The 21,807-nt window shown below is 37.3% G+C and overlaps 2 protein-coding genes across 7 annotated transcripts in view; one reads left to right on the top strand and one right to left on the bottom strand.

The window, feature by feature from the left end:
- Nucleotides 1-694, top strand: part of LOC116265833 (MLO-like protein 11) — a 64,862-nt gene extending 64,168 nt beyond the window's left edge. For all 5 annotated transcript variants that reach the window (XM_050080826.1, XM_050080825.1, XM_031646782.2 and 2 more), the window contains one exon: nucleotides 150-694. In XM_050080826.1, coding sequence (XP_049936783.1) covers nucleotides 150-521 — 372 coding nt within the window. In that variant the 3' untranslated portion in view covers nucleotides 522-694. The remainder of the gene's footprint in view (nucleotides 1-149) is intronic.
- Nucleotides 695-17,332: 16,638 nt separating this feature from the next.
- Nucleotides 17,333-21,807, bottom strand: part of LOC116265359 (ABC transporter F family member 3) — a 70,308-nt gene continuing 65,833 nt past the window's right edge. For both annotated transcript variants that reach the window (XM_031645923.2, XM_031645921.2), the window contains 4 exons: nucleotides 19,713-19,800; nucleotides 19,496-19,581; nucleotides 18,384-18,446; nucleotides 17,333-17,653 (listed from right to left, as the gene is read on the bottom strand). In XM_031645923.2, the coding sequence (XP_031501783.1) occupies nucleotides 17,531-17,653; nucleotides 18,384-18,446; nucleotides 19,496-19,581; nucleotides 19,713-19,800 (360 nt within the window). In that variant the 3' untranslated portion in view covers nucleotides 17,333-17,530. The remainder of the gene's footprint in view (nucleotides 17,654-18,383; nucleotides 18,447-19,495; nucleotides 19,582-19,712; nucleotides 19,801-21,807) is intronic.

Genomic DNA, 21,807 nt, shown 5'->3' with positions numbered 1-21,807 from the left:
GGTTGTAGACTTGTAGGTACAGAATGCAGCTTTCTTGTCTTTGTGCAAGAGAACAGTGTCATATTTTAAGATTCTTTGTCTACAATGGTGGGCATTGTTCTGGTAATGCCGCTATTCAAAAGGTTTTATTCTGCGTATGTAATGTACAGATGGGTACCAACTACAAAGCAGCTCTTATACCGCATAGAATACGGGAGACAATCCATGGATGGGGCAAAGCGGCAAGGAGAAAGCGAAGACATGGATTAGTTGCTGATGATTCAACTGTACGAACAGACACAAGTACACTACATTCAAGTGAAGATGATGAGCATCAGCCTTTGGAGCGTGATATGATTGGTAAAAACCTGGAGATTGAGCTGCAACCTAGCTCAACCGTGCAGAGTTCTACAGTTGAAAGCTCGCAGAATGCCAATGTAGCTCTCCTTCGGAGCCCAACTTCCATGTCTTTTAGAATTATTTCACGTGAGTGTGCAATGGAAATAACTAGATCAATGTCTATGCCAACAAGGATAGATTAAAATAAGAAAAAACACAAAAAAGAAAAGAAACTACCCCAGCCATGATATACCAAAGTGTGAAAAGCATGTTCATGATATACTAAATGTAATATTTAGCTGTGTGGGTCTTCAGCACACTAGTGAGATATTTCTTTTCGTGTCATGAAATTATACTTGCATATGTTTTCGATTCACTACTTTCTCTGTTTTAACGTGCTAAAACAGGATCACGTTGCTTTTTCCTTCTCTTTTTTTTTCCCCTTTAACACGAAAGAAAAAGAAATTATACAAAAATGATGTATAAGTATGCATAATATGTTCATGATGTTCTTCCCGTTTAGTAATATTTAATTGTGGGATTCTATTGAACTGTGCTTTGATACCAGTGTAACAACTTATCAACTCAAGGCTGGGCTCAGGTCTTTGGTTTGGTAGATTTTAACATACCCTTAGTAGTTTCGGTCTCAGCCCGAAAAGGGCTAAAAACCAGGACAAATAACAACTTAGTAACTGTTTTTATAAATTTCTTAAGGTTCGTTACAATCTTCAAATACAAGATTAAACTTTTGAGGCATTATAAGAATTGTACACTTGTAAGTCTCAATCCGTCAAGTCATTCTTTACCTTATCATTCGAAAGACCTTAAGATTATCAATTAATGAAACTGACCCAGCCATTTTCTTATTTATAAAATTACATATACTTATCAAAACAAATGTTTTACAACCGAGGACTTGTCTCATCCACTCTTGATTCTCTTGATTCTTGGACGGGTTGACTCAATGACTCAAGCTAGTGTTGTTGACTATTATTTTTTCAAAATATATCTTATTACTTAAGCATAAAAAGGTTGTACAATGAGTTAATTACTTCTTTTTTTTTAAAATATGACAAACTAGCATTAATAAAGTCCTCAATTAAGTTATGATTACTCAATAGAGAGAGAGAGAGAGAGGCGTTGGAAAAGAAAGAAATGCTGGAGAAAGGAGGGAAGGAAACCAGGCAAGAGATACCCAAGAGAGAGATAGGGAGAGATGCTAGAGGAAGAGGGCGTAGTGGGAAAGGAAAAGGAGAGATGTTGAAAGGCCGTTGAATGACTGGCAACATGTTCGGAAGGGTGAAAAAAGAAATGAAATATAAAGGGAAATGGTTCCTTCAAACTTCAAAGTCGTGTGTTCCTTGTTCACGCTAGTAAATCTGCTGGAATCGCTTCTCCTACCGGTGTAGCTGTCGGCATGTGTCGTTCGAGGGTTATAACAGGTGGTGTCTAACGAGAGTTTTATTTTTCCGAACCTCAAGAGAAGAGTGAATCCATAAAACAAGGAAGCCTGACTTCGGGTTTCTTACTATAAAACCAATTTTTTTTTCATCTTGCGATTAAACATAAAGCACCGTGTTTGACATGACTCACCACTAGTTACAAGTTGGTGGAGTCGATTAAGAAACATGTAGTTTTTTATAAAAAGGAATGTGATCAAAACCCGGACGAATTTCAACTTGAAGATCATTTTGCCCAAATCCCTGCTAGTGAATGAAAACCTTTCTCCTGTCATAGATTGATACTGAATAGTGTGAAATATTTGATTTCGTAATTTCATGTCCACACATGTTGAACAAACATGAACTAAGCTGATTATTCTGTCATGATCATAGGGTGACCATTTCATGTCTTGAAAAAGGAAAATGAGAACACCGGGAACTGCCTTTTCTTGCAGACCTCAAAGACTATAAAAAACACTCTTTGTCCGGTTTTCTAGAATAGTTTATAAATAAAAAATAATTTCTTTGAACTGGCTATAGTGGTCCATATGTATTGTCAGCCAATATAGAATCATGAAGCAGACAAGGATTTCGGCTAGAACATTTCTCGTGTTTGGTGGTATTTGAGCACCGTACATACCTTGCCATGGTCTGAGGACAAAGGCTGGAATGAAGTAAGCCTTTGATTCTTGCTGATTAAGCAGTGACAAGATGCAATTATCCAGTTTTTTCATCTGTTGTGTCTGGATCCTAGATCCAAATTTAACATCAAGGTTCAATATTTGAATTCAAAGATCTATTATTTGAGTTCAAGTGATTCAATATCATAAGTGGGATTTATCCTAGATCTATGTCTTGTGAGACTCAATATTAAGTTGTAAAATCCAATTCACGTGATCCAGATCCAAATATGAAATGAAATCCAAAATATGAGATCCAGCATTTCAAATTCAAGAGATCTACTATGATTAAGGCTCATATAAGTTTCAGATTCTAATATCAAGATCTAAGGTTCACATTTTCTAAATTCATCTGATTCAAATCCAAGATCTAAATTTATATATCGAAAATTCATAGATCCAATTTCTTGATCTTCAATATCATCATGATTTGAACTGGCCAAGCATAGGAGTCACATGGACATTGGGTTGTTATGTGGTTACAGTGGGCTAGATTATTCAAGATTTAGGTCTAAGGTTTTTAGTTAGGCCTTAAAATAGAGTCTATTCTGGGGGGTTTGTACTAGGGTTTCATATTGATCACATATAAATCTAAGGTTTTCGAGATCAGCTTTATAAAAAAGGTTTTGGTTTGAGAAATCATTTCAAAAATATGTTTTCTAAAGTGTGCTCGTCTAGAAACGAAGTGAAATTAGCGCTTTCATGTACCTAGACTACCTTAAGGGCACAATGCTGATCCTATGTGACAGCGCTCCTAGTCAGATAGTGTTGTGTGAAACCTTCATTTTGACCAGAGTGCCATATCAAAACATAATGCTTACGCATGCATAGAATTAGGTGATTTATAATATAATCAAAACTATATGTATGCTGTAATAAAATGGAAAAGAGGAAAAAGGAGAAGTTGGCATATCCGACATAACTTAGAGACATGAAAATTAAATCTATCTAAGAGTCTAGCCTAGAGCAGAAAGGAAAATTATACCCAAAAAATGCAAGAAATTACCTATGACATGCGACTAAGAAAGCAGAATTAAAGAAAACCTGACTTGCGTCTTGGAAGACCTCCACCCGACCCAGACTGACTAGAGCCTCACAAAGGACTAAGCTTGAGTATTCTTGGTTTATCACTACCATGATTTGAACCATGGACTCTCCACTCAGACTCTGGGATCGTAAGATTTAGCTTTTCACAAGGACAAAAATTATAGGCACCTAGGTGGAATTTCTCCAGCTTTAAGGACCAACCTGAAGCCTTTTACTATGTGTCTTCAGAGGGAGGTTGACCCCTTTTTATAGTGCTTTGAAAGGGGCGGCTTCTTCAAACCTTTAGATACATGACTATACTTTTGCAAAGAATTCCACGCTCTGCATCAAAACTTAGCATAGAGCAATAAAGCTTAGTCAATGTCAGACATCAAAGGCACACTTCAACAATATTTTTTGAAGATTTTATGTTTGATTTTGAATGAAATCAAGAAATAAGAGAATAGTTCGATTCAAATAAGACAGAGAAATTGATGAGTACTTGGTGGCGTAGACACTTAGATATATGAAAAATATATATGATATATGTGACACATAATTGGCACCAAAGTGAGGGGTGTCTAGGTTCGATGAACTTGAATCACAGATCTGGCTGAGGCTCAAAGATCTGAAGTGAGACTTAGATCCAGAAGAAGTTCTGAATACATAGCGTAAATGCAGTAGAGAATTCGGACCAGAGATCCAAGTCAAAGTTTCAAATTTGGGCAAAATATAGATCATGAATCTGGCATTTCAGCTTTGAATATCTAATATCAAGCTCTAAAGATTTAAAACGATAAAGTTAGGTGTAGATGACATGCGATCTTTATATAAAAAAAGTGGGTCCCATAGGTTGAAATGACCATCTTATCATTGTCAATGTGTCGTGCATGAGAGGTAAAAATGGAAAGATGGATCAAGCATATGATTTGGGTGATCCAATATTATATAAACATAAGTTCAACTTCAATATGAATACAATTTCACCAAAATTCAGTTTAAATCGCAAGAATTTGTGCCAAAATCAATTCAGAAATGATTGAATTTAAAGCCTGATCAACATAGTTCAAGCTGCCAATGAACTGAAGTAAATTGGATCTGAAGTGAATGAACTAAGGTCCGAATAAAGGAAAATAAAGTTGAACATGTTTGATGTGGGGACACTATGTAACATGCAGTGGTGGTAAAAGGCATGAGAGTGAACATATTTTGCCTTATATAATTGACATATGGCTTGACCTATCTTACGACACAGTATAGAGGTTTCCTGCATAATAAGCATATAGCAAGATCTGTCCTAAGTAAATAATGTGTTCTACTCTATGAGTGGCATAAATATGGAACAATGCGACATAACGCATTAGGGTCGCATGAGTATGTACATATATATATGCATATGCATGAGAATTTGCAATATATACAATAATTATATACTAATACTACTAAACGAGGCACATACACACAGCAAGGCCCCCTAAAGACAAAACCACATAACTAAAAGGTAGTGTTCGGTCCTTCCCGGAATCTCGCCTACTCTTCGGATTGGCACCTCAATATATGAGTCTGATCGCCCACCTGGTAAGTACCAGAAAAAAAGTGATATATAAAATCATCAATAAAATGATTAAGTATGGTTTAACCCCAATCTTGATGCCTGATAAATTAGGATCCAGACACCTATTGACAATAGGGAGTCATTGTAAGAGTCTACAAGTGCATGTGTATATGTGATAGTGTCTAGTGCGTAATGTGCTAGTGCTACGGATTAACATAACTGGAGAGAAATGTGTGTGCTGCCTGTTGAAGATACCTGAATACACACATGTTCTTGTACCCACTTTGGATGAGAAGGAGCCACATCCTCAACGATTGTGCAGCTTGCGATCGGTGGATCTATTAGGGGAAAGTGTAGTACACTATAAGATTGTAGTAGGGTGCATAACGCCCATCTGAGGCACTGAGCTTAATGTAATGCTAACCACAGTCGTCACTGCCACAACAATCCCGTACACCTCACTGATGCCCTTCAAGAGAGAACAACTTCTCTAGTAGTCAGGAGCAAGTAGCTTGGGGACCTCATCCCCAAATAGTTTTGTTGGAAATTGATACTGACAAATACTCTAGTCTCATCAACACTGCAATGCTAGTGGAATCCAATCTTACCATAATTGACTAACATTTTATGGCATAACCTGGTCTCTCGAGTTCCTGCACTGCCCACCTTAGCACCAGTGGGTAATCATGCATCTCAAAGGGACCTCTTCCATGCTCACCATCTTATACACTATCTGTCGCTTTGTCAGTCAAGATTGTTGCCCAACACCACTTTCGTGCTAAGGACAAGCCATCACAAAAGCAAGAAAGTAAGGCATACACTCAATTGACATCCTATGAAACAAGTCCAAATGACCATTTTACCATTTATCATGGGATTTCTAAATTGATTTTTTTTTAAGACCAACTTGAAGAACAAAAGGCTATTTCTAAGCCAAACAAGTACTTTTTGTACCAGCATTGAATACCTAGACCTAGATCACCTAGGTCACCCAATCTGAAAATTACATTTTAACCTTGCATCCTGGCATATCGATCAGAAAAGTATAGATTTTTCACTAAAATTTCAAGAATTTGCCTAACATTTGAGCAATTATGTCATTTCTCAATTTTACATGATTCCTAGAGTCCCCAGCTCACAGAGCTATTCCAGTTTGAAGCTAGCTCCGTTGTAGCTCAAATTAGCTCCAGAACTTAAAATTGTGATCTTTTGCTCAACCAAGTCAAAACAAGTTTATTAGAGTGTCACCCCGCCCAAGTTTCAATCTTACGCTAACTTGCAAGTTGTCACTGTTCTTTTTCTGTCTTGTTTTAAGGGTTTTGAGCTGAATTTGAGGTCAACTTGGAAGAGTGTGATAAATTCAAGCTAGGACCATATTTTATCATATATAAATCAAGCTTTTTTAGTTTGGTTTGAGTTCATTTCTTCCAGTTTGAGTTTAATTCAGTTTTGATTGTTTTTTCACTCCTATTTTCAAGGGTTGAGTTGAATTTGATCTCAATTCGAAAAAGTAAGCTAAAACTAAGGTAGGGCCATGCTTATCATGTATAAATCAAACTTCATTTAGTTTAGTTTGAGTTTATTCAGCTCTATTTGAGTTAAATTCAGTTCTTCTCATTTAATTAATCGAATCAATTGAATTGTTGTTTATATTGAAATGAATCGAGATTGACGAGGAGTTGGTCAATGATGCTCGAGCATGTACTTGTTTTGAGTGCCTATTTATTTTCTATTGGTATCTATGCATTGATCACAAGTCAAAACATGGTCAGAGCACTTATGTGTCTTGAACTTATACTGAATGCTGTTAATATGAATCTCATAACATTTTCTGATTTATTTGATAGTCGCTATTGCAGCCGCCGAAGTAGCTATTGGACCAGCTATTGTTTCTTCGATCCATCGTAACAGAAAATCAACTCGTATCAATCAATCAAATACTTTCGCTTTCCCATTTTCAAGGGTTTGAGCTGAATTTGAGCTCAATCTTATAGAGTGAGCTGAAACTGAGTTGGGACAATGTTTATCATGAGTAAATCAATACTTTTTAGTTTGGTTTGAGTTCAATCTTATTTGTTTGATTTCAAATCAGTTCCGAAAGCCGCAGAGCTCATTCTTAGTACTTGCTACACTCTGAAAAATGTTGTCAAGCTTAATTTTGTAAAAGTAAAGTGAATTTTTATGATCTTTCAGCATGTCCTTGTTGCTAAGTAGCTTTTCCAAGCCTTTCTAGTTTCACATGTGAAAATTATAATAAAAATCATTTTTTTATGGCTTTCCCTATTTTTCTTTTATAAATGTGCAACATGTGACTTGTAAAAATTTCTTTTTTAATTTTTAAAGCAATCAGGGAGGAATTTTTAGCAAGTTTTTAACTATAGCCTATTAGGATCCTAGCCAGAGGCTGGTTCAGTCGTATCAAGAAAATTTATCCAAAGCTCCAAAAATACAGATAGGAGCAAAATAGTCATTTCCTTTTTTATCTATATTTTTTTTGTATAAATATAGGATAGGTTACATATATCTTGGTTTGTGATTTTCTTAGATTTTGGAACCTTAGTTCAAGTCAATCCGCTTATTTGAACCCATTTCAGCCCAAATCGCACACAAGGGTATTTTGGTTATTTGCAATTATGAACATTTTTGCATAAAAATTTAACTTAGGAACTACATGAATATAAGTTAGATTTTCACTCAATTTCATGGATATGATAGGCATGAATTGAGGTCCGGTCTACCTCAATTTCACACTAAACTGAATTTTCCAAAGCTAGCACCTAGACTGACTCGACACCCAGCCTAGGTCTAAACCTAGTTTTTTGAAAAACTGAACATGACCCAGGTCTAGTCTATGACATGCATCTTGAACCCACCTAACCCATCTTGAGACAGGTCCAAGTCAATGTTATTTTCATATATCCATTTCATATTTCTGATCGAGATCATATGTTCAAGTCTCATTTACTTGTTTGGATTTCATAACCAAGTCTTTGATAAGTGATCCATCTTTATATAAATTCCGATCCATTATTCCTATTTCATATCCTGGATATCAAATCACAATCCGAATTTTAATACCATATCTAGATATATCTTCTAGAATTTGTTTTGGATCTGGACTTGCTTTTGGGTCTCAACGTCATACCAAATTTAGGATCCAAATGTGAGTTTGACGCATTATTTCTCAAAAATGTATCATGATTTTCTCACTCTAGGCTTAATGTCAATTCACATATAAAAATTTAAAATGTGTAGAATTCTTTGTTGAGCACTCTGGCATAGACAATTGGTATTTGTATGTGGTCTGGACGAACATTTTCTGATTTATATCAAGGTTTTAGAACAATATTTAAAAGTGTGTTTTCTTCTCTAAATATTCTTGCTTTGTTCTTTCTCCACTTTCAATGTCAACCTGAACACCTTATCAATAATTGATCAACACTTCTCCGTGCATTTGTGGCTTTTTACAAAATTATATTTGAAGTCTAGACAAGATCATAGCGATCGAAATACAATTGAAAATATATTTTTAACCTATGGTTTGGAGTGTTGAAGAGGAGAGAGAGTGCCAAAACTTTAGTCCTAGATAGAAAATCCCAAAGGGGTTTGTCCCTTATCTCTCCTATAAACTAGCTTCCTCCCTCCCCTTTGGCACTATCATCACTTTGAGCTATTTTTTAGGAAGCCCAAAAACTTTGTAAAATTTCAATTAGGTACTCAAAATAGGTCAGCCTAATAGCATACCCTATGTGCATCTTCCCAAGCATGTGAAAACCTGAATCTAGATTGTTACTCGTACAAGAATCATTTCAAAATAATAGATTTCTAAAATATTTTTAGAAATAAACTTCTTTAAATAATTTTTTAAGACTGTGCAGGCATGAAATCTAAACCTAGCTTAATTTTCTAAGACCTAATTTGGCCTTAGAACCTACTATGTACGAACTTAGTCCTATAACCTAAATCTAGTCAAACCCCTTTTAACACTCATTCATATTACATGAATGAAATATATATCATATATCACATGGTTTGACTAAGGCCAAACTTACCTGTCATAGTCAAACCCATCCCAAGTAAGTTAAACCAAGTGTAGGCAAGATTGAACCCATTCATTTTGACCAACTTACCCCTAGGTCATTTAGATCTTGGATCACGATTTGAAATGTTGGATTAAAATCATAAACCTCATGTTGATCTAAACCTAGATCTTAAGCTCAATTTTTAGTATACTTAAATTTGGATTCCAAATATTGAATAATGAATTTTGGATTATGGATCTTGAATTATTGATCTGATCTTAAATCTTAGATTTGGATCTTGGACTTCAGAGTTTGAATCTTGGATAAGATTTCACATAATGGGTTTTAGATACTAAACCTCAGATTATGGGTATTAGATTATGGATTTTGGATATCAGTTTTTAGATTTCAAACCCTATATTTTGGATATTGAATTTCAACTTTCGGATATGAGATCTCAAGTTTTGGATTTTGGACCACATTTTACACCATGAATTTTGGATTATAAATCTTAAAAACACAAGATTTTAAACTCGTAATCATCAGATTTGGATCTATTTTTTTAGAATTAGGGTTTTAAAATGTCTAATTATGAATACAAGATCAAACCTAGTGGATTTTTAATCTTGATTTTTGTACCAAAAGTTCTATTGACATGATATGATGTTTGGATTTCTATGAAACCTCTCATTTAAACTTATAACAAGAATTTTAAAATTGCTCATATCATTATTTCAATTTTTGGATTCAGATCTAGATTTCTCTATTAGAACATACATGATCAAACCTAGTGGATTTTTAACCTTGTTTTTTGTACCAAAAGTTCTATTGACATGATATGATGTTTGGATTTCTTTGAAATCTCTCATTTAAACTTATAACAAGAATTTTATAAATTGCTCATATCATTATTTCAATTTTTGGATTCAGATCTAGATTTTTCTATTAGTCTATGTCCTACACTCACATCCCAATAGCGACTAGACTCCAAGTCTATATGACCTAGTTTTGCAATGCTTCATATTAGATTTAGGACATCAATTTTCATTGATATATGATTATCCAAGTATGAACAAACTTTAGATTAATTTAATCTTGTTCATCACTCTATTTTTGAGATTTACTTAGATTTTAAAATATGCATGATTTCAAAATTAAGGTATGCTTACTTTCTTAGGATTTGGACAACATTTGAATTCAAGACATGAAACATTTTAGTCTAATCCTTGGTCTAATTAACCCTGTTAGATGCCTGAGGAATAGTTAGGCCTCATACCAACAGGTCGGGTCCCGTCTCTCAGAATCTGCCAATAAGGAATGAAGGCGAGTCTAGGTAACAAGTTTTATTTATATGGTTTTCATGTAAGATTGAAAATTTTTACATGTAATCACATCCACACCATAACGTGCCACAAAACTAGAATACACAACTAGCTATACTAAAATGACAATGTGTCAGACAAATGAATACCAACCCACTTCTACACTACATAGGAATAAACATCAATAGCCTAGCCAGTAAGTTATCTTGATTTGCATTAGCTCAACACCTGGTCTCATAATCAACACAGCTAGGATCCACATTGGCCTTCTGCCAATCATCATGTCATCACAGTTAGCCCTGTACAACTTACCACATATTACTCGTCAGTGTCATAAAGCCAGTGCGTTGATTAACTAGGAGCTTGTTATTCCAAATGAATATGCCCATAAATTATTGGAAATATGCTATTTCTACTGCATGCTATGTAATTAATAGAACTCCTAGTAAGCACCTTAAATATGCCAGTCCAATTGGAAAGCTTACAGGGCAAGAACCGAAGCTTGATCACTTGCATGTGTTTGGTTGTGTGGTTCATGTGTGGCTACATCATGCAAAAAGAGACAAATTAAGTCATTGCGTCTTTGTCGGTTACAACTCTCAAAACAAGGGGTATGTATGTTTTGATCCTAACTCTAAGAAAACTTACATTTCGCGTGATGTTCAATTCAATGAAAAATTTTTATATTTTGGAGAAAATGATAGTGGTAGAGGTCAGGGGGAGTCTAAATCCCCTAACTTGCATGATTTTGATGATTTATTTTTTTCCATTATTGATGAGCAGGTCACTAAAGAGACTCATTTAGAAATTGAAAGTACCACCGAAAATCGAGAACCTACTACCTCTACTGAAAATGATGAACCAACTAACGGGCGTCTTAGAAGATCTGAGAGAATTCGAAGAGTGCCCTCTCATCTGGCTGATTATGAGACTAGCTCCTTCAGTCGTTATCCCATTAGTAATTTTGTCTCTTACAATCAGATCTCTACCAAACATGGTAACTTCATTAAGAGTCTTGATAAAATTCATGAGCCTCAAACTTTTCAAGAGGCTAAGAAAGACTCAAATTGGAGAAAGGCTATGAATGAAGAATTGGAGGCCCTGAAGCGCAACAACACATGGCAGGTTGTTACAAAACCCAAAAATTCAAGCGTAGTTGGATGTAAATGGAACTATAGAGTCAAATACAAGAGTTAACGGCTCACTAGAAAGATACAAAGCTCGTCTAGTAGCTAAGGAGTTTACTCAAACAAAGGGTCTTGATTATGACGAAACTTTTGCACCCGTGACTAAAATGAACACCTTGAAAATTCTATTATCGATGGCCTGTAACTTGAACTGGGGGCTTCACCAATTAGACGTGAAAAATGCCTTTTTGCAAGGTGAACTTAGTGAAGAAATCTACATGGCACTACCTCCAGGGCATCCAGATGAAGGTAAGAACTATGTATGCAAGCTCAACAAAGCTATCTATGGTCTGAAGAAATCCCCTAGAGCTTGGTACTCAAAATTAAGTAAGGCACTAGACAGCTTTGGATATCGCAAATGTCATTCTGACAACACGCTTTTCATAAAAAAACATGAAGAACTACCACTGTTGTGTTAGTTTATGTAGATGATATAATCATGACAGGTGATGATGTTGAAAGTATACTCAATCTCAAACACTACTTGAGAACCACATTTGATATAAAAGATCTTGAAAAACTCAAGTATTTTCTTGGAATTGAGATAACTCAATCACACAAAGACATCTTTCTCTATCAAAGAAAATATGCACTAGACATATTAAATGAGACTGGGAAAATGGAAGCACGACCAGCCGACACTCCGTTCGAAGCAAACCTCAAATTGGGACCATGTGAGGATGAACCAGAGGTTAACAGGGAAGTATTTCAACGTCTAGTTGGTAAACTTATTTATTTGTCTGTCACTAGACCTGACATTTCTTTTGCTGTGTAATGTGATTAGCAGGTATATGCAAAGCCCAAGAGAATCACACATGAAGGCTGCTGATCGCATTCTTTGATACATCAAAGGCTCTCCAGGACAAGGACTTTGGTACAAAAGGAATAACAACTTAGGTATAGTAGGATTTACTGATGCAGACTGGGCGGGAGATATTAGTGACAAGAAATCAACTACATGATACTGTCTCTTTGTTGGTGGAAATATAGTAGCTTGGAAATGCAAGAAACAAAAAATAGTAGCTAGATCCAGTGCGGAAGCAGAATATCGCGCTATGGCAGTAGGAACCAGCAAACTCATTTGGACCAAGAATGTGCTTGAAGAACTGAATCTCGAAGTTTCAAAGCTCATGCACATGTTCTGCGACAATCAAGCTGCCATATATATTTTCACAAATCCAGTCTTTCATGAAAGGACGAAGCACATTGAAATCGATTGTCACTATGTCAGAGAAAAGATTGAATCCGGAGAAGTCAAAACGCTTCATATCAATGGAGTTGAGCAAGTTGCTGATGCATTAACTAAAGGTGTCACTAAAGCAAAACTTCAACTTGCAATTGACAAGTGGGGATCTCATAACATCTACTCCCCACTTGAGGGGGAGTGATAAAATAAAGAGACGTTGAAGAGGTCGATTACCTTATTCATTGATCAAATGAATAAGGAAGGTGTTCAAATTAATTGTGAACGTTGAACCAACGTCCTCCTCATTTAGAACGTTGAACTAACGTTCCCTTCTCATTTAGGCAACTAATGTTTATGCCTTAGCCTCCAATGTATAAATATGAAGACTGATTGTAGTTCAAATTAATGCAAGGAAGATCGACCTCTCTTTGTTCGTGGATGTAGGCTACCATCAGCCGAACCACGTAAATCTGCCTATTGGTGTGATCAATCTGCCGTGAAATGTTTTGATGTTTTTTTCTTCGTGATACAGTTTCCTATTGTGCTTCATTATGGCTGAAAACAACAAGCTTGATGTGGAAATCAATATAAAGGGATTATGAGGCCTTTCTCATATAGATCTAGGGTCAAATTGAGTAGGCAAATTATGGAATCTAGTCTAAGTCATTTATGATGTTGGTCAATGGAGATCGGAAAAAGACATGTATGAATTTCTGAAGAAGACATATACCATCAAAACAAATGTTAGTAAAATACTTCAAGTTGAAAAATAGTTGTGCAAGCTACAGTTGGGAGATCAAGATTTATCCCAATATTTTGCCTATACAAAAACAACCTATGAGAGGCTGATTTTTTTTTTTTGTGATCTTGCAAATAGTTCTTATAAGTCACATTTTGCACTTACCATGGTTGCTAAGTTTCTAGCGGGTCACCGGAGTATGCAGTAGTAAATGCTCACTAGGGATGAAATTTTTGACCTTTCTGAAGCATATAGTCGAGTTAGTCGTCTAGCAAATATACTATCCCAACCAGCCAGTGAGGTACCTGCTGCAGCCCTAGCAATGAGTGGAGGTCGTACATCCATGCCTAGCTATGATTGATAGAGCTCCCTCGGTAGGTACATCCATGCTTCACTTAGGTATTACTTGGCTTGTTGACTCAGGAGCATCGAGACATTTTTGCATTAGACCTAATCTTTTTGCCTCATTACATATATTTTCTCGTCCATGTTACCTTATGTTAAGTTTTCATGTGATAGATTGTCTCCTATTCTGGGTTATGGAGATGTAAAGCTCTCGCAATCTATAATTGTTCCACATCTTTTATATACTCCTGATTTTCTTACTAATTTTATTATCTATCAAATAGCTAACTAGTGATTTATAGTGTCAAGTTATTTTTACGAACTCATTTCAAGACTTAGAAACTTGAATGTCGATCGGTGGACGCAATGAGCAAGGAGGACTCTACATCCTGTCAGATCCAGTGGGTTTTGCAGTGTCTTCTTCTTCATCAGTGTCTACCTTCTTCAAGTGATATCTCAGGCTCAGTCGCCTTTCAGGGTCAAAGCTATGCCACATTCTTCTTCATCTGTCAATCCCAAAGTTAGTTCAGTGTAAGCCTTGTAAACTTGGCAAGCATACTCGTAGTAGTTAACTTTCGAGTGTTAGTCCATCGAGTCAGAGAATATTTGGTCTTCTTCATGTTGATATGTGAGAGCCTGACAAGGTTGCTAGCTAATCAAAATTTTGGTATTTTTTTCTTGTTCTTGATTGTTTTAGACTCAATTAGGTTTTCATATTGAAAAGAAGTATGAAGTCATTTGTACTCTCAAGAACTTTATTATTAAAACAAAAATTTAGTTTGGTTTTGTGGTCAAGTGTGTCGGCACTGATAATGCTTTTGAGTTTTATTTCATCAGTCTCAATAAACATTTATTTTGAAAATTGCATCTCTTTACATGTCCATATACCTCACAACAAAATGGAGTGCCAACTCATGCTACATAATCGTTTACTTGCATATTTTTTTTTGAGATGCAATACTCATAGCTTGCTAGTGAGGGCAAACCACACTTACATAATCGTTTACTTGCAGCAGATAGTTCTACCTTTGCAACAATCACTTTGATCCACCCTCTCGGTGAAAAACCATAATTCACCCAGAGGAATTCCTCCTAATTTTGACCAATCGTTTATCATAATCTTCTATTAACAACAAAGTGTATATCAAGCTTGTGTATCCTAATCATCCACTATTTATCATTGAACCTAAAGTGTTTGGACGTACGTGTTTTGTACATATCCTTGGACCTAAACATGATAAACTGGTTGCCCAAGCAATTGTGTATTTATTGACTATCCTCGAAACAAAAAAAGTTACCTCGAAACTCAAAAAGTTACAAGTGCTTCAATTAGTTAACTCACAAGGAGTATATCAATGTAGTTGTCACTTTCTTTGAGTTTTGACCCTACTTTAGTTAGTCTTCCACATCTTTTGAGATGCATAGTTCGGTTCCTTTGCCTATCCCTCTAGTCCCATTATAGTCCTTTCCTTCTGACCCTTCTCCCAATATGAATCGGTTCTATGATCCCTCATTGGTCTACATACGTCAATAGGACCCTACTCATGATTGTCCACTAGAGTTTTCTTAGGGTGTGAGTCCCACTCAGGTGAGTATACCTTATTCCCTTACCCTACATACATAAGTTTTTAGTCCATGCCAGGACTTACCCATTGCCTTACGCAAAGGCAAGAGAAAGTGTATCCTGCATTCCATCTCACATTTTGCATCTATTGGTCACAATGATGACAACTTACAGTAGTTTTTTCATGCTATGTCATCGTTCCAACTAGTCATCCAAAAACATTATTGGATTATAAATGGTGACAAACTAAGCAAGATGAGATGGATGTCCTATTGTAGCGTAACACGTGAGATTTGGTTAACCCTCCTCCTAATTGTGATGTGGTCGGCTCCCAATGGGTCTTCACAATTAACTATCATTTAGATGGTTTCATGGAACGATATAAAGCTTGCTTGGTTGGTAAGTGATATATCCAAACTTATGGAGTCGACTTTTTTGACATGTTCTCTTCTATGAACAAGTTAGGAACTATTCAGCTCATTATCTATGTTGTTGTACATTCTGATTGGCCTACGCATCAACTAGATGTGAAAAAATGCATTTTTTGTATAGTGACAATGAATAGACTGTCTATAAGTAGCAACCTCTAGTGTTTGAAAGTCAAAGAGAGTGTAGCAAAATGTGTTGTCTAAAGAATGTGATTTATTGACTCAAGCAAAGTCCTTGGACATAGTTCCACCTATGTAAATTGTTTCATAGTGTGAATTTGAGAGATCTCCACTGGACCATTTTTTAAAGAACATAGTTGTTCTAGTAGTCTATGTGGGCATGATTCTAAGAGGTGATTATGATTAAGAGATTTTGGTTACAAAAGCATTCCTTCAAAAGTATTTTGTCAAGAAATATCTTGTTCAATTGCAATACTTTGTTGTGATTGAGATTGTCCATAACAAGGAATATGTAGTTTTGTTTCCAAAAAAATATGTTATTGGTCTGCTATAGGATACGAGTATGTTAGGGGCCATGCCTACCACTTCTTATGCATCAACATCTTCAACTTTACAATGATCAATCTAGTCTTACAAATCACTCATTAGCAAGCTTCTTTATGCCACTATGAATAGACTTGATATTAGCTTTGCAATTGAAAAGCTAAGTCACCTTATGAAAAAGCTAAGAAAGTCCATTCCAATGTTGCATCAATAGTTGTAAAATATTTAGAGTCATCCGCATGCAAAGGTCTTCTGTTCAAGAAGGGTGAGACACTAAAGATTGAAGATTACAGTGATACAAACTACGCGAAGTCAATAGAAAACATAAAATCTATCATTGGCTTTTGTATCTTCATAAGAGGCAACCTCATTCCTTGGAGAATCAAGAAGCAAAACATAGTTTCTCAATCACGTACATAATCCAAATATAGAGCAATAGCTCAAACAAATCTTGAGATGATTGGAACTACACCTATGCTAGCTAACTTAAGTGAATATGTTTCTTTTGATACGAAGATGTATTGTGACAGCGAAGCTGCCACTTATAATGTCAATAACTCAATGTTTCATGAGATAACAAAACATATTGAAGTGGATTATCATTACATTTAAAATCTCATTCAAGGTTTAATATCTATAATCGTTCAATGTTTAATATCTATCATTTATGTGGCTTCATTTGTTAATGTCTTTAATAAAGCTCTTCCCATTAATGACTTGTAAATGTTGTAACAAGTTGAACATAATAAATATATATGCTTCAACTTAATGGAGAGCGTTGAAACTAAAAAAATATTGTTGAGTAGTTTTGTAAATTTCTAGAGAGTTAAGGTCTTCTTTAGTCATTTATTACATTTAGTATGGAATCTTTTTGTAATAAGTCTGCCACCCCATAATCTCTTTTTTATAGAAGATTAGGGTTAATTAATGAAGGATTTTTTTACTCTCTTCAAAACCGTGAAATTCAACACTAAACTTGAAGCGGCTCGCCAAGGGCATACTTAAAATTTAAAATGAAAATAAAAAATCATATTATGAAACTGGATTGAACGAAATATGTAAACTTCAAGCCTTGCTTTTCTCATCAACAAATCCCTTAAAACTACAGTACAAAATCATCAGTCTGAATAGGCCAAAGGCCAGGGCCAACAGGACAAAATTCTGGCAACTAATAATGTCAAAGTGAAACCAAGAGGTTGTTACGCATGTATATCAAGAGGACTTCAGCATCTTCTTATAATCCTGAAACGTGCCCTGAAAGGGTGTAACCTTGCCTTCAGATACAGCCCATAGCTCACCCACGCTTCCAGATATCAGGTGTTCATCATGGCTGACCTGCAAACAGCAACCAGGGAATCGAAGTGTAAAACTGAAGATAGAAAAAAGACATATACAGCCTTGAAAGCAGTACTGCTTCTCAATGGAATGGATTAAATGAGCTTGAACTCTCCAAGCATGACTATAAAGCTTGAAATAGCAAACCCTGAAGCCATCAAAGTCATGTGACTTCCTAACAAAATAGAATAAAAAATACCCATCATGTCTGAAGAACGATTTTCTTCATGCTGATGGAGATGTCTAGCCAACTTAGACTTAAACAACCACCCAAGCTAAACTAGGGGAAATTAGACAAATTGAAAATTTTAAAAATATAAAAAATGATATAAAAGATGATGAAATGTGAGTTTTCCAATGCTTTCTTAGAAAAGCATTGATCCAAATTCAAAATAATGATTACAATATTAAAAGAAACCTAAAAAGGGAACACATTATTTTCAGAAAAGAACTGGAAAAGACAAAGGAAACAAAAAGAGCAGTAGAAATGCTATATTTCCATGTTGGCTTTTTTTCATGATTTTTTCACATTTTTTATTTTTCTTTTGTTTTACTGTTTTTCTTGTCTGGGGTCTGCTAGTCATCAGAGATGGTCAATAGGAAATTACAACACCATGTTCTGAGATAAGCCTAAGACTGAATAATTTTATTCAGCAAGAATTAACCAATCATTAGTTGTAAGGTAATCATATAAAATGCAAGGAAAACTTTAGCTTTATTAAAGGCATACCATCAACACACCACCCTGGAACAGCACGAGCCCTTGAATTAATGCCTCCACGGCATCCAAATCCTGCAAACATTTCCAGATACTTATCATTCATATATTTCCAAAATCCGATGATAACCCATAAAAATAAGTAAATAATATAGCTTCCTTGAAAACCAAGAAGTAGATCCCTCATCTGTAAGATTGAATTTTGTAGCCCAATATGTATACATATAAATATATACACACAAGCCCACACACACACACATAAAGAGAGAGGGTTGTGCTTACTCCCTTAATATTGTTTTTGGGACCTACTTTAGCAATCGATCCATGTAGCCCAATATGTGTACACACACACACACCCCCACACACAGAGTTGTCCCAACTCCCTCTATATCATTTTTGAGACCTACTTTAGCAACCCATCCAAGCTATTATGCAATGGTATATACAAAAAGCAAAATGCTCATATGAGCTACAGATGGTCGATGTACAGGTACAAGATCCTCTCTTTTCTTATACTTTGTCTTTTTCTTCCATCTCTTTTATTCCCCCTCTTTGCTTCTTTTTCTTCTTGTTCTCCTTCAATTCCTCCCGCAACCCCAACAACATTTCCCCCACCCTCCCTGACACCTCCTTTTCCTCTTCTTTTCTTTTCCCGTTTGTGTGTGTGTTCCTTTAGACAGGTCATTCCACTGCTGGAGGTCTTCAACAAGGATAAAGAGGATAGAGAAGACGTTAGGAAGCTAAGGTAATGCCCCTGCGACGAATCATTTTTAAAAAGACAAACTAAATCAATTTCAATCCAAGCTTGAGTTGTGCCAAACAAGAACAAAACCCATCTGCACCAACAACCGACAGCAAACGGAACATTGTGCCCCAAAACATGCAACATTATTTACATATGCAACATCAGAATGGAAACTTAGGCTAAATAAAGAGCGTGATCAATATGGTTGCTTAAGGCAACAATCCATTAAATTCAAACAAGTAACACACCACTTGAGGAAGATAAACTAAAAGAGAAGTAATCAGATCAGTAGCAACAGTAATATTTCACATACTAAGTCCAAAATCAAATACCAGTGAGAAATGTCAAAAGAATGGGAGCCTCCATTGGAAACACTCACAAGATGATTTGATGGCTCATCAAGCAAAATGATATGTGGTTTTTTAAACGTTATCTTAGCAAATGCAACCCTGCTCTTCTGACCACCTGAGAGAGAGGAAGAAAGGGAGTACAAATTTAAGGAGAAGATTATTGGAAGCAAAAAAATCAATATGCCTATGATAACCTGGACAGTAATTTTTCAATGTGTAACAAATACAAGGTCACAAGATAAGCACCTGATAATGTATACATTGGTTGAAGTGCGAGATTTCCAGATACTCCAAATGAACCCAAATGAGCCCGCAGTTTCTGCTCAGGCACACCCTACAAGCAATGATGTGATAGTAGAAAAATTTATATTGACACATTTAAAGCCATAATAGTCATAACCTATGTCACATAGGTATGGGTACAGTGCTGGTACGGTACAGAACATTTTCAAAAAACTTAGGTATAGCAGTACGGCCATACAAGCACACACACACACACTATTACGATCCATGTATGATTGTAGTACATGGGGGTCGAGCATCAGTATTTGTGTTCTTTAAGTTTTATGTTAGATTGCTCCAATACGGATCTGTTTTCAGTAGGTGTCGGTCCGGTCTAGACCCGTAGTTGTTTTGTACTTAAGCTTGAGATTTGCCCTAATTAATCAGCCTTAAAGTTGATTCTCTTTTCTCTCGTTCTCTTCTTCTTTCTCCCTAACGCCGCTTGTTAGCCGCCGGCTAACAAATGGTATCAGAGCCAAATATGGCTGCGCTGCTGCCGCCGTTGACGTCCGATGATCAAGACGCACCCTCTTTCAATAACGCCGCCTTGGCCGCGGTAGAAGCGCACCGTGGCTGGATGGAGGAGGCGATCATCGAGGTTAATCGGCGACTGCAAAACATGGAACGCTCTTAGGTCGAGGCCGAGAGTCGCCTGCATGCTACGATCGCGACGGGCTTTTGGGACTTGCTTCAACAGCCTGCCCCGCATCCCTCATTTCCGGTGCCCGTCGCCCTAGGCAGTCCTCCGCCAGGAGATCATCCAACCAGCAGCCGCTCGCCTGCGCACGCGGCCCCTGGTCTATTCCGGCCGCCCAGCGCCGTCGACGTGGTTCAGGAACCGCCTGCTCCACTGCTCAGCGCCGTGCCTCTTTTTCCGGCGCCACTGAGCGGATCCGGCGTTGCCTTTGGCTCCTTCGGCGCGCCCCAACCCACCAGCAGTGCGCTGCCCACCGCTACACCACTCTTCCGCTCTGTCGGTATGAATGCAGGGGAAATCCTGGGCGGGGCAGCACCGATTTTCCTGCAGGATTTTTCCCTAATTCCACCGGTCCTTACTCATCTACCGGCACCAATGGGGGTACCGACCTGATGCATTTCAAACCCGCTAAGATTGACTTCCCTCGATTCAATGGAGAAGACTTACATAGTTGAATATTCAAGGCGGAGCAATTCTTTGAGCGCCATGGGATTTTGGAAACAATGAAGGTGGCCATGCTGCCATGAATTTCGAAGGGGCAGCCATTCATTGGTAGCGTTGGCTAGTGGCGCAACACGGATGCCCGGACTGGAGGTCCTTAATCGTAGCCATGGCAGCGTGCATTGGGCCTTCGGCTTATATTGACTATAACATTGAGCTCTCCAAAATCCGGCAAAAGGCACAGTGGTCGAGTACCAAGAGCGCTTCGAAGAACTCAACAACATGGTTCGTTGCTGGCCCATAGACGCCTTTGTTGGGGGACTCAAGGAGGAGATCCGTATTGAGGTGCAAAGCATGCGACCCCTCAACCTGCATGATTGTTTTGCGACAGCTCATATGGTGGAAGAGAAGCATCGCCGATATCAGGGCCTTGGGCGGGGGCCGAACGTGGTTCGTCCTCAAGGGGTAGCCGCCACGAGCTCGGATGTGCCACCAGCCAAGGTTAACATGGCAAACCAGCGAGCCACCCTATTGTTCGCCGCCTTACTCCGGAATAGATACATGAAAAACGGCATCAAAATATTTGCTTCCATTGCAACCAACCATGAACGGCCGGGCCACGCCTATAGGCGACTCCACATGTACGTACCTAGTGGAGGAAGAAGGTGACGATGCCCTTGAGGAAACAATCGGCGAGCGAAGGCAAGGCGATGAAGAGCTTGCCCATTCGCCTGAAATATCCCTCCATGCTCTATCGGGACACGAAGTACCGCAGTTGATGCGTGTTGAGGGCCGCCTTCGAGGTCGAAAGGTCAGTGTACTAGTAGATACTGGTTCCACACATAACTTTATTTGTGACAAATCCGCTGGAGCCCTGGGGTGTACAATAGACCACCAACCGGCGTTCGATGTGGTCGTGGA

This window comes from Nymphaea colorata, chromosome 12 (assembly GCF_008831285.2).
Source record: "Nymphaea colorata isolate Beijing-Zhang1983 chromosome 12, ASM883128v2, whole genome shotgun sequence".
NCBI lineage: Eukaryota > Viridiplantae > Streptophyta > Magnoliopsida > Nymphaeales > Nymphaeaceae > Nymphaea > Nymphaea colorata.
Note: the sequence above shows the minus strand (reverse complement) of the source record. Positions and strands in the feature narration are given on the sequence as shown.